The 13,638-nt window shown below is 58.3% G+C and overlaps 1 protein-coding gene across 1 annotated transcript in view; it reads left to right on the forward strand.

Annotated features, from left to right (window-relative positions):
* ARHGEF17 (Rho guanine nucleotide exchange factor 17) overlaps positions 1-13,638 on the forward strand; it is a 35,026-nt gene that overhangs the window by 14,918 nt on the left and 6,470 nt on the right. Inside the window, 6 exon segments of the mRNA XM_030042881.1 lie at positions 7,887-7,964; positions 10,366-10,548; positions 10,942-11,058; positions 11,383-11,475; positions 12,267-12,443; positions 12,714-12,764. Of these exon segments, the coding sequence (XP_029898741.1) occupies positions 7,887-7,964; positions 10,366-10,548; positions 10,942-11,058; positions 11,383-11,475; positions 12,267-12,443; positions 12,714-12,764 (699 nt within the window).

The following is a 13,638-nucleotide window of genomic DNA, read 5'->3' on the forward strand; positions in this document are numbered from 1 at the left end:
GGTACCCAGGGATGTGGTGACTGGTGCCCAGGGACGGGGTGAGCAGTGCCCAGCAATGGAGGTGACTGGTGCCCAGGGATGGTGATGGCTGATACCCTGGATGCGGTGACTGGTATCTAGGGATAGAGTGACATGCCCAGGGATGCAGTGACTGGTACTCAGGGATGGGGAGCGCTAGTACCAGGGATGGGAGTTACTGATGCCCGGGGATGGAGGTGATCAGTACCCAAGGATGCCAGGGGCTGGTGCCCAGGGATTGCAGTGGCTGGTATCCAGCAAAGCCAGGTCTTCCCCTGTCTGGTGGCTGCTGTCCCTCCACCCGCGTGGCGCAGAGCTGTGTGGGACATACAGCTGAGCATCATTTATCCCGAGGCAAAGGTTGGATGGGTTTGCCTTGAAAGCCCTACAAAACCCAGTCAACCTTCCTGCTTAAAAACATCCCGAGAGGAGATAATGTGATTTTTCCAAGCTATTTTCCTGCCAGAAACTGAGTGATTGAGGAAATACAGAATTGGATGTAATAGCATTATCCTATTTCGGATAATAGTGCCAGCCAGGGGCTTTTCCGGCTGTGCGACCAAGTTTTACATGTCGGGATGATGCCGTTTGCTGCGGAGGTGTTTGCTCGTCACATTGGGATGGATAGAAACGGGTCTGGTTTTGTTTCTGAGTCTTTTTTTTCCAGGGTTTTTGTTGAAATAAAGCCAAGGGCGCATTAAAATTGCTAAGCTTGGGCGTTCGCCATGCACTGCGGGCTCCCTGGGGCAGGGGACTGTCCCCATGGGCCAGTGGCTCCCACTATGCCCCAGCTCCCTCTAGTGGGATCTGCCCTGGGAAGGAGTATCCCAGGAAAGAAAAGGTGCAGAAATCCCAGTTCCCCCCAGTTTCTTCCAAACTGGGAATGAGGGTCTCAAGGAGGTACTGAGATTCAGGCTGCTCCTAGCACAACCCTACTACGAGACCCTAGAGAATCCCCCCCCCCCAGCAGTACAGCGCATCGGGAGCCAGCAGCGGGGACAAGCTGTAACGAGGGAAAAACAACTTGTATTTATTTATTCTTAAAATTTTGGCACATTTTGGAGGGGTGGGAATAATTTTGTTCGAAGCAGGGCTAGCTCCTCCTTCGGCAGCTGCCGGAAGGATGAGCTGGGAAGGCCCCAAGCGGCAAATCCCACTCCCAAAATGGTCTGAAACAGATTTTTCCTAAAGCCATTTTTTTTTTTGCCCCAAAGTGAGGTCTCATGGTCAAAATCCCCGCTACAGCTCATCCAGCATATGGCTGAGCCCTGGCACAACTCGTTACACTGCTGACCTCGGAGAAATGCTGCGTGTTGCAGGTCTGGGAAGGGAATTTTGGGGTGAAATGCTGTCTCCGGGGATACGGAGATCCCTCCTCCCACGGGATGTGATTTTAGCATCCCAGCCGGGTGGTGACAGCGCGTGTGACACCCGCCCGCGCGTCCCTGCGCTTCAGTGGCCCAGTTCCCACCAGCAGCGGGATCGGAGGGGAGGGGAGTCCTCAGGGTGGCTGCAGTCGGCATCATTACATGCACTGATGTGTGCACGGTCTCAGCTTGGGCTCAAGGGCTGGAGGTTGCCGTGATGGCTGGGATTCTTCATGGATGTACATCCCTGCTCTCCCTTTCCCCTAAACCCCCATTTTTCTTTAAAAAATGAAGTTTTTAGGACTCTCCTCCATCGATGCCTCTTTGTTTGCAGGGGGTGGAGGCAGGACAGGATTTGACAGGTCCTTTTTTTAATATTTTAAGATGCTTTAAAATCCCCGGGGATGCTCAAGCTCCTCCTGCATTGCTACAGTCGGGCAGGGAAAAGCTAAATGATGGATTTGCACCCAGATTTTTTATTAAAAAATAACATAGAGCAGCCTAGGAGAGCTCCCGTCCTTTGGTGGGAGGCCAAGTGGGATTGGGGGGTTGTATTTCCAATGCTGGAGGGAAAAACCGGGGGAAAAACCCCTCTCCGAGCCCCCCACCCTGGATTTGGGGTTCTGCTGAATCACCCCCCAAATCCCCAGTGCCGGATCCGTTCCATCTGTGGGTGTTCGGGGGCATCCTTGTGACACTGGCGCAAGCCTTTGGGATGGGGGATGAACCCCTTGGTTCTGTCCCAAGGGATCGGGATGCTTTTGGGGTTTTTTGGGGGAGGAAACACCCAGGTTGCAAAAAAAAAAAAAAAAAAAAAAAAAGCTAGTCCGAAAGGAAATCTAAAGGTGTTTACAAAGAGCCGCGCTGCTAAAAATAACTGGCTCATATTTTAGACGGCCCTAAAAATAGGCAGCGCTGTTGGAGTGGCCAAACACTCCCAGGAATTTCCTGTGGGCTGCGGGCCGCACGCAGGGGGGTCCAGGCTCGGCGGCCGGCGGGGACGGCCGGCATCTCTCCTGCTTTTTCTTTCCTGGGTGATGGCGAGATGACCTCCATTGGGCCCCTGAATGCACAGTGGGATCCAGCCTGGCTCCTTCCCCAGTCCGGGCAGCAATGGGCTTAACCCTTCTCCATCCATCTTTCCTCCCTGATAACATCCGAAGAGGTTGGGTGGCTTTGAGAGAGGTTTTTAAACCCATCGGTGGAAAGCTCAACCTTAATAGTAGACACTGGAGAATCTACATGCAAAGCTACTGCGGGAAGATGCTGTGTTACATGAAGGATTCAAGGGTGGCGGTTGGGGAGTGGGAAGGATGCTCAGCGGATGGATGGATCTCCTGCTCGCTCCGGGGACAGGCGATCCCGTGGGAGGGCTCGAGGGAGTTGCTGCAGGCGGAACGGCCGGGTCACCGTCGCGGCGTCGCGGCGTCGCAGCGTCGCAGGCCAGCTGGGGCTGGGGTTGCCATTTGAATGAGGCAGGGATTGCAGGAGGAATGAGTTTGGGTTTGCAACCCAGATGGATCAAGGATTGCAATGCAGATGGGCCCAGCGTTGCAACCCTGATGGGTCTGGGATTGCAGCAGGAATGGGTTTGGGATTGCAAGCCAGATGGATCGGGGACTGGAACCCAAACGAGCCTGGGACTGCAACGCAGATGGACCCAGGATTGCAAACCGAGTGGGTCTGGAATCGCAACCCGCATGGGTCTGGGACTGCAACCCGCATGGGTCTGGGATTGCAAGCTGGATAGGTCTATCACTGCAATGCAGATGGGCCCGGGGTTGCAGCCCAAATGTGTCTGGGACTGGAAACCAGATGGGTCTGGGATTGCAACCCAAAAAACCCAGGGATTACAACAGAAATGGGTCTGGGATGGGAAACAGGTTGGGTCTGGGATTGCAACCCAAAAAACCCAGGGATTACAACAGAAATGGGTGTGGGATTGGAAACCAGGTGGGTCTGGGATTGCAACCCAAAGAAAACAGGGATTACAACAGAAATGGGTGTGGGATTGGATCCTAGAAAAGCCCAGGACTGCAACCCAGATGGGTCCAGGATTGCAACACAGGTGGGCCTGGGACTGCAACTGAGATGGGTTTGGGATTGCAGCCCCGGAGAGTCTGGGATTGGAACCCAGAATGGCCCGGGACTGCAGCCCAGGTGGGTCTGGGATTGCAACCTAAATGGGTCTGGGATTACAACAGAAATGGGTCTGGGATTACAACAGAAGTGGGTCTGGGATTACAACAGAAGTGGGTCTGGGACGACCGTGGTGCTGTAGAAGGAGCTGCAGGAGCTGCTGCCTTGCAAACAGCCTCGTTAGCCCTAACGCAATTAGCCATACCGGGTGCAGCACAGGCACCCATCGTGCCCACGCCGGGTGCTGCGGGTCCCTCCTCCCTGATCCCAGTGCCAGGGTATATTTAAAGCTGCTGCAGCTCCCCTCTCATTATATGCACCAAGTTGGCCGTTCTCTGCCGTGCACCGTGGGGAGGGGGCCGGGGGGGTGTGGGATGGGTGTTATGCACCCATCCTGCCCCCCCCCAGCCCCCTGCCCGGGGTAGGATCCTCATCATCCTCATTTCCAAGAGGAAATTTACTGGCTGCAATGGGAGGACGCAGCCCTGCTGCACGCTGTTGCTGTGGAAACGGGGTGAGCGGCTAATTAGATTTAATTAACGAAGCAGGAGGGGAGTGTTACAAACAGATCCGGGCAGGGTGCAATACCCGGCAAGCAGGGATGTGGGTGCTGAGGTGCTGATGTAGGGGCAGTGGGGGACGGGGGGGGAGCAGGCTTGCTCCGTGCCTCAGTTTCCCTGTCTGCAAGGTCGGGGAGGGGGACACGGTACCCGGAACCCCCCCACATCGCTGGGGATGGAGACCCCAAGGATGCTGAGCACCCCAACCCAGCATCATCTCTGCACTCCCCCTCCCCAAAAATCACAAACCGCAAGAAAGCATCGTCCGTCATCCCCCAATACAGCATCCTCCCCGGTCAAAGCCTCTCCAACAGCATCCCCCCCGGCAGGATTGGGCCCTGCCTGCATCCGCGCGTGTGTGTCTGTGTGTGTGGGCACGGCTCTGCCTCCATCTCCGATTGCTCTCGCCTGCCCATGCCTCGGTAGCACCCGGGGCCGGGGACCCGCGTGCCGCCACGGACGCAGGCGCACGCCCGCCGCACGCATCCTGCAGCCGCTCTGCGGGAGGGGTTTTTTTTTTTTTTATATATATATATATATACACACACACACACACACAGAACCCTGTTGATATAAATAGCTCCTCTATTTTATTTCCCTCCTCGCTGCAACCCAGCGCAGCGTTCTGGCTATTTTAAAGGGGGGACCTGGGGGCATATATATATATATATATATATATAAAAAATTTTTTTTATTCCTTGGGCCGCGTGGGACGGACCGACCCCCGGGACCCGCATGCTGCAGATGGTGAGGACTCTGGCGCAGTTCACCATCGCGCTGGAGGACATGCGAGACATCGGGGATGGCATCGATGCGGCCTTCGCCGCCTCCGGGCTCGGTGGGGCTGCCGAGGAGCTGCCGGAGAAGGGTTGCGGCAGTCGCGGTGGTACCGAGGTGATGGGAAAAGGGATGGGGGGGGTGTGGGGGGGTGTCCTGGGAATGGAGGAGATGGGGGTTCTGGTGGGATGGGGGGGAGGGGGTTCAAATTGGGGGGGGGGGTGTGCATGGATGCGTCATGTTTGGACACGTGTGCGCCCAGCAGAACCCGGCACCTGCGGGGTCTGGACCGCGATTGCCGTGGCAACGGTGCCTCCATCCTCATCCTCAGCCCGCCACCCCCGGGCTTCTCTGGATCGTGGGGAGGGGGGGATGCTCCCATGCGGAAAGGGTGATGGGGGGGCTGGAGCCATCGCTGCCCCCCCCCCCCCCAATGCTGATTTACACCGCGGAGGCATCGGCTGGTGGAGAAATGCCCCAATTCCCATCGCGGCGGGGGCTGATCCCGAGGGTGCTGAGCATCTCGGGAGAGGCAGGATGAGGCCGGGGTGCGGCGGGGGTGTCCCCCATCTGCTGGTGGAGACCGAAGCAACATCAGCCCCACGGGGGAGAGGCTTTGCTGGGGTAAGGGATGCAGTGGGGTGCATCCTGCTCATGCCTGGGTACTGCTTCGCCCTGCCAGGATGGTGCATTACCCCCAGCTCCTGCTCATCCCAGCAGGAATTTTCCCCCGCCGGGATAATACCGCTGCTGTACCGGTGGAAAAAAATCCCCTTGCCAACAGCTGGGCCTCATCCTGCATCTCCCCACTGCTGCAAATCTCCAGCTGCCGGTGCTGAGCCTGTTGAGCTCACCGATCTGGCCTTTTGCTTCAGTCCTGAGCTGGGATGGCTCCGGAAAATGCCGGGAGCATCATATTGAGGCAGGGAACTACAAGCTGTGCGAGGGTTGGGGAAACTGAGGCGGGGGGGGGGGGGGAGGCACTCTGTACCCCTGAAGTCCATCCTCTGGTGGGTGCCCTTCAGCCCATAATTACAATAAATTAATCCGGCAGTGAGAGCGTTAATAAACCTTCAGGCTGTAATGAATTGGGGAGGTCTCAGCCGGTGTCCCTGAGGACTCCAGCATCACTGTGTTTTGGGGGGGGGCAGATTTCCTGGGGGGACTTGGACCCGTCACCGTAATATTTGGCTCTAGAGAGCAGTTTCCTCCTTGCTTGGCTGAAAAGGCTGATAGCAGTTTGGTGGGAGAGTGGGGAAACTGAGGCACGGTTCTGTTCTCGAGCACTGAGCAGGATCTGGCCAGGATCCCTCCCCATTGCTCCCTGGGGGAGACGGTGGCCTTCATCCGTGGTGAGGATGGTTGGGCTAAAGCTTCCTCCTGTGGTTGCAGAGCAGCTTCGCAGCAGACGTATCCCCACTGGGAGCGGTGCGGGGGGACGCAGCCCCACGTGGCCGGGGGACATGGGCTCATCCCACAAGGAAATGGGGGGGACAGAGGTTCGGTGGCTCCAGCAGCCCCCCGTAGAGGCAGTGGGTCAGGGGAACCTGCTCCCGGCGTGCTGTGGTGGTCAGGTGAGACACCTCTGCACCCAGGGCTGTTGGGGTGTCTGAGCACCCAGGACCTTTGGAGGATCCTTTTCCTTGGGACCTTTGGGGCATCCCTGCACCCACAGCGTTCGGGGTGTCCAAATGTGCCTTAGGGGTGTCGGAGCATCCAGGATCTTTGGGGCGTCCCTGCACCCACAGCTTGGGGTGTCTCTGCACCAAGGGCCTTTGGACGGTCTCCATGAACAGGACCATTGCAGTCTCCATACCCAGCACCTTGGAGCATCTCCTTTCACAGGGCCAGTAGAGGGTCTCTGCACCCAAAACATTTGGGGTGTCTCACATCCAGGGTCTCTGGAGAGTCTATGCATGCAAAACTTTTGGGGTATCTCTGCACCTAGTGTCACTGGAGCACCACTGCATGCAAAACTTTCGGGGTATCTCTGAACCCAGGGCCCTTGGATCATTTCTAGACCCAAAACTTCTGGGGTGTCTCACACCCAGAGACTCTGGAGCATATCCACACACAAAACTTTTGGGGTATCTCACACCCAGGGTCTCTGGAGCATCTCTTTACCCAAAACTTTTGGGGTGTCTCACACCCAGAGACTCTGGAGCGTATCCACACACAAAACTTTTGGGGTATCTCTTCCCTCGAGGTCTCTGGAGCATCTCTGCACCCAAAACTTGTGGGGCATCTCTTCACCCAGGGCCTTCGGAGCACCTCCACGTGCAAAACTTTTGGGGTGTCTCTGCACCCAAGGCCCTTGGAGCATCTCTGCACCCAAAACGTTTGGGGTGTCACTGTACCCAGCACCTTTGTAGTACTTCCACACCCAAAACTTTTGGGGTATCACTGCACAAAGGGCCTTTGGAGCATCTGTGCACCCAAAACTTTTGGGGTGTCTCACACCCTGGGCTCTGGAGCATCTCGCCCCCAGACTGAGCTGCAGGGGCGTCCACCCAGGTGCTGCATGCGAGGGGGGTCTTTGAGCCCCACAAGCAAGAAGACCCCAACCCATCTGCTTCCCAAGGCTGTCGGACCATCCCACACCACCACCTCCCCGTGCCCCCCACCACCCCATTAATCCCCCTCCTGCGGGGCCACAGCCCAGTGCCGGGGTGCCCAGGGTGCCGGGCGGGAGGCGAATTCCTACGGGACTGCTCCGAGTGGAGCCGCCGGAGAGACGGAGGGCTCCGGGACCGACCCATGTAGGGCTGTGAGATCCAGGGCGGGCTCCTGACGCGGCCGCGGAGGAAACCAGGCGTCTCTGTGCGCTCGGTGTCATGTACTTCCTAATCCTCCCGGATTCCTCCATCGGGGTGGAGAGGGAGCGGAGGGGAGCTGGACGCCAGCCGGGCTCCTCCGGCGTTCAGCCTCCCCGGCAAGCCCCTGCGCCGGCACCGACACCCGCCACGTAGCTCCCCTCCGTCGTGTCACCCCAAAACTCATCTTGTCTTTCTTTCCACCCGGGCAGGACATGAGGAAACACGTCATCATGACGCTGCTGGACACGGAACAGTCCTACGTGGAGTCCTTGCGCACCTTGATGCAGGTAACGCGGTACAGCCAGGGACGTGACACCCCAAACCATGTCGCGGCATGACCGTCCCTTGCTTGTCACCATCCCTGGGACCCCAAGTCGGACCCCCAGCTGTGGGTGCTCTACCAGCACCGATGCGGCGTGGGGGTGGATTGGGGATGGGTGGCAGCGGGGATGTTGGGGACAGCGGGACCGGAGGTGGGAGCGGCGTGGCAATAGCGTCAAGAACGGGTTGTGGGGGTCACCTCTGTGCCCCCAAATCAAGCCCGTAATATTCCTGGTGGGTTGTCACCTGGCAGGTATCGTGTCCCCGAGCCCCTTCCCTCGCTTGCCCCCCAAAAGCTCTTCATCCTGTTGCACCCCATCTCCTGGGCCATTGCAGATGGCCATCCCATGATGGGGGACCCCTTACACCCCCCATTCCCATGTCCCCCCTTTTTCTGCTCAGCGTCATCACCTGCAGCCATGGGCCAAGGGTTTTCCTTGGTCCTTTTTTTACTGAGCTGGTTCCAATAACCCCCCTGGAGCAGCCTGGCCGGAGGGTCCACCCCACGTTTCAGATGTTAATGAAGGTGTTTCGGAAGGTTAATGGTGGTCAACGCCCTGGAGACCAGGTCACATGGTGTAGGTGTGGGTTGTCCAACCACATCGCTGCAGGTGGAAACGCCAAAAAAATCAGAGCTCTGCAGTGCCTGTAGGACATCTGCTGGGCATGTCCGTGAGGGCATGGGGCACCCAACATGCCAACATCCAGCCGGGCTTTTCCCATAAATCCCCTGCAAAGATGCCCCCGTGGTGGGCCTGGATGTGCTCTGCCAGATGTTGCTGCAGGAGGGAAGGACCATTCGAGGCTGCTCCTAGTGCAGATGTTGGCTTGGAGGGGTGAGAGGACCCTGGCTCTGGGACTTATTTTGGGGGAAGCCGTATGGAGTTCAGGGTCGGGTGGTGTCCCTGCTGGTCTCAGCATGGACAGAGGCTGTGCCCTCCTCTGAGGTGGGACCAGAGGCTGGTTGAAGAGGACAGCCATGCTAGGGCTCACTGGTTCCTCACTAGAGGGACTGGTTGGACACAGATGGGAGCCACAGGGCATTAGTGCCTGAGCTCTTGTCCATGGGACATGTCCTGGCACAGTGCAACCAAGGGGACGTGGTTTTCTGGGGGGCTGGTCACAGGGCTCTAGGTGCCCCCAGCTCCCCGTCTCAGCAGTGACAAGGTGCTTGGATCCGTGACGTGGCCCGGTGGCACAGAGCATGGTGGCTGTCAGGGAGAAGGACCACATTGGAGCATCATCTTCCAGCCAAGCCAGATGGTGCATGGGCAAGCCCTGCCTGCTCTCCCTCTATGCCGAGGCGGGGGCTGTCTCCATGCTCTTCTTCCCCATCTGGTCCTTGCTCCCCCAGTTTCATGGTGGGTGGGATGCATGGCACAGCCCAGCCCAGCTCCTGCTGGAGGTGTTGGCCACCATAGTGCAAATGAAGTGGGTTAGGAGCCTCAAGAAGGATTTGGCCCTTCTAACTTGGGTCTCCACGAGATACCCATCATCAGCTTGAGGAACCTCATCCTTGGGGGATGACTCCTCCTTCGCCAGCTTGGATGGAGATATCCAAAGCTGCTTGAGGTGGGTGCTGTCCTCACTGCTCAGCTCCATGGTCCTCCCAACATCCTGAAGGACACCAGCACCAGTCAGACTGAGGAGGCGGCAAGGCTTGAGAAGACCTTCCTCATCCTGCATCCCTTGCAAATCCAGCTTTCCCGTTCCCAGGGGCACGGCTCCTCTCCGCAGCTCTGCTCCACGGTGGGAGGAAAGGGGTTTCGTGGCAGAGCCGCCCACCCAGCCTTGCAGAGGACCTGCTTTTCCTCCTGGCCCTGAGCATCGCTCGTTGGCCATTGCCCAAGAGAGGCTGCTGGGCAAAGTGGTCCAGGACTTGATCCAGTGCATCTACCCTGCTGACTCCAGCCCCTCCCCATCCCAAACACCCTAAATCCCACCAGGAACGTACCAGCTTTTGGATCCCAGGGTCGTGCTGCCATGGTTTTTCAGCTAGGTCAGGCTCTGTAGCAGATGGAGGTGACCAAGGCTCATGACAGCAAAGCTTTGGAGCCTCTCAAGGCTGTGGCTGGGGGACAGAGGACGCCGTGCTTTGGGGGTTCCTCGTGCAGACCCGTTCCACTCCCCACACTGCCATGGGGATGCACTGGGTGGGATGGGACTCAGGGAGGCTGGGGTGCAAAACCTACTGGGATCCAGCGCTGTCTGGTCCTTCTGGTGGGTCCCACAACCCAACGTTCACCGGGGGAACCCCCTGCTGCAGGATGCCACCGATCCCCGTATTTACACGGGTTGAAAAATTCATACTGGAAGCGGGTGGGAAAAGAAATTTACGGGGACTCCGATGCCTTTCCTTCCCCGCAGGGTTACATGAAGCCGCTGAAGCAGCCGGAGAACTCGCTGCTGTGCGACCCGTCGCTGGTGGACGAGATCTTCGACCAGATCCCTGAGCTGCTGGAGCACCACGAGCAGTTCCTGGAGCAGATCCACGACTGCGTGCAGAACTGGCATGAGAAGCAGAAAGTGGGCGACCTCCTCGTGCAGTCGGTAGGTCCTCGCTACCGGGGTGGATTTCCCCCCCCGGGGGGAACCCAGGCATGCCCGCTCTCCGGCACGGCCCCAGCGGGAGAAGTTTCGGAGCAGGAGGCAAGGGAGTGATTAAAGGACAGGCCAAACGCGCCTGCGATGGAGAGCAGGAGACGATCTCCAGGCCCGCGGTCTGCTTAGCGTAACGGCGGGGCGTTGCGGCGACCAGCTGGGTCTGCAGCTCGGCGTTTCTGCCTCGGGAGCAGAAATGTCAGGGCTGAAAAATCGAAGGGGGCGGGCGGCGGGTGAGCCCTCCCCGCGCCAGCCCAGAGCCAGGATTAACCCTTGGGGCAGCTTCTCTCAGGCGTGCCCAGGAGGTCCTTGCTGGACCTATCCCCTTTTCCCCCGCTCCAGTTCTCCAAGGATGTGCTGGTGAACATCTACTCCGCCTACATCGATAACTTCCTCAACGCCAAGGATGCTGTCAGGATCGCCAAGGAAGCCCGGCCGGCGTTCATGAAGTTCCTGGAGGTGGGTCCTGGTTCCTCTCTCCCCATAGATGCTGGCCAAGGTCCAGAGTCACTTGCAAAGCTGCTGGTGGGGCAGGGTGGGGTTAATGGGAGTAAACTGGTAACCTATGGTCAGACTGGGATTTTTCACCCCCCAACCTTCTTCTTGGTTTTATTGCAAAAAGAGGCTAGGTTGGGATGAACCAGAGTCATTCTGGATGGTGTAAAAAGGAGTCACCCCGACCCCAAACGGGTGTTGCTCCAGGTCCATGGGCTGGTGGGGTGCTGGGTCCCTGCTGTGTCCCACCTAACGGGGCCATCCTTGTCCCCCACCGGTGTTTTGCAGCAAAGCATGCGGGAGAACAAGGAGAAGCAGGCTCTGTCCGACCTGATGATCAAGCCGGTGCAGAGGATCCCGCGATACGAGCTGCTGGTGAAGGTGGGTGCGGGCAGCCGGGTGCAGGCAGGAGGCCATCTGTGCCGTGCGGGCAGCAGGTGAGACCATGGTGCCTCCTCACCTCCACGGAACTGGAGCTTTTAGGGGTCTCACGTCTCTCCTGGCCCCTTTTCCCATCCCTTGACACAAAGCTGGTGTCCCCAGGCGTGCACGTGGCTCTGCCCTCCTGGGGATGGTCACCCGGAGGACTGTCACCCTGCTGACCCCCCCCAGCATGTCCCTACGGGTGTGCAGTCCCCTTCCCCTCTACCTTTCTGCTGGGAGGTTGGACATTGCGGTGCCATTTTAGGACCGGTCACGCTGCCACCCCCTCTGTGCCTCAGTTTCCCTGTGCCAAGGTCACTCTCCCTGGCGCTGAGGCTGGTGGGGATGCACTTTCATGGAATCACAGAATGGTTTGGGTTGGAAGGGACCTTCAAAGATCATCTAGTACAACCCTCCTGCCACAAGCAGGGACATCTTCCACTAGATCAGGTTGCTCAAAGCCCCATCCAACCTCACCTTGAACACTTCAGGTGATGAATTTCAGGAGTCCGTGCAAGGTGATGATGTGCTCTCAGGAGCTGGTGGCTTCTTTAGAGGTGGCAAAGACCAGGCTGGTGGTGGCCAAAGCTCAAGGCTTGGTTTCTTTGCAAAACCTTTCCTGCATGGGGCTGGTTTCCATCCCCAGCAGCCAGAGCAGCGCAGTAGGGGCTTTCGCTTGGGGGGTGTCACGGCACGGCCGATGCCCAGGCTTCACCCATGGTGACATCCCGACTGTGTCCCCGTGGTAGGACCTGCTGAAGCACACGCCAGAGGACCACCCCGACCACCCTTTCCTCATCGACGCCCAGCGCAACATCAAGCAAGTGGCCGAGAGGATCAACAAGGGCATGAAAAGTGCAGAGGAGGTGGAGAGGAACGCCCGGATCGTGCAGGAGATCGAGTCCCACATCGAAGGGATGGAGGATGTACGTACAGGGGTCTTACACGGGGTCGGTCTTTCCTTCTCCCCAAAATGGCACCATTGCTGCTCTTGCTGGGTCACCCCAGGCTGGGCCATTTGTTTTCTCCTCCGGGTCATGCTTTCTCCATCATCACTTGGCCTTGGTGGGCTCCTGGGGGTTTGGGAAGGGGCTGGCGTGCCAGTTCAGAGCCGGGGGGCCGCAGGGGCAGGGACAATGCCCATGAGGGTCCCCCCTGCCGGGGCTCCCTGCTCACAAGCCTCCTTGTCCCCACAGCTCCAGGCCCCGCTCCGTAGGTTCCTGCGCCAGGAGATGGTCGTGGAAGTGGTAAGAGCGGGGTGGTCCCTTGTCACCATCAGGGCCATGGGACCGCACGCCGGATGGGGCAGTGGGAGGCTGTGATTGCGGGTCGTGGGATGCCTGTGTGCCCATGGAAGGCTACAGACGGCTGGCTGGAAGCTGCATCCAGGGAAGTTCAGATTGGATGTTAGGAAAAGGTTCTTCACTGAGAGGGTGGTCGGTGCCTGGAACAGTGTCCCCAGGGAAGTGGTCAGGGCACCACGGCTGTCAGAGTTCAAGGGGTGTCTGGACGACACTCTTAGTCATATAGTTTAGTGTTAGGTAGTCCTGCAAGGAGCAGGGAGTTGGACTCGATGATCCTTATGGGTCCCTTCCAACTCAAGATAGTCTATGATTCTATAAGGATGGAAGGATGGAAGGATGGATGGATGGATGGAAGGTTGGACAGACGGATGGATTGGTGGACAGAAGGATGGATGGATGAATGGATGGATGGATGGATAAAACAGACAGATGGAAGGTGCATGGAAGGATGGATGAAGGGTTGGATGGAAGAATGCATGAATGGATGGATCAATGACAGGTCAATGGGGACAATATAAAATTCCCCAAGTGCAGGGGAAGATAAGATGGGTTTGGGAGCAGGCAGGAGGCAGGGAGATTGCACAGCAGCCCCGGGCCAGGTGGAGACCGCGGGGGTCCTGATGAGCCCATGCCTGATGTTCCCATGGCCCTGGTGCTTCCCTGAGAGTGGGACCCCGTGGCTTTGCCTGCACGGCCATGGCACCCATGTCCCCTTCCACCCTCGCGAGGATCCATCCCACCCCGCAGCCTCCCTATGCCAAGGCCGCGCGTGGGGAAACTGAGGCAGGGACCGCTCCCAGCGCCGGCAGCTGGGGGG

The sequence above is a fragment of the Aquila chrysaetos genome, chromosome 19, assembly GCF_900496995.4.
Source record: "Aquila chrysaetos chrysaetos chromosome 19, bAquChr1.4, whole genome shotgun sequence".
In the NCBI taxonomy this organism is placed as follows: domain Eukaryota; kingdom Metazoa; phylum Chordata; class Aves; order Accipitriformes; family Accipitridae; genus Aquila; species Aquila chrysaetos.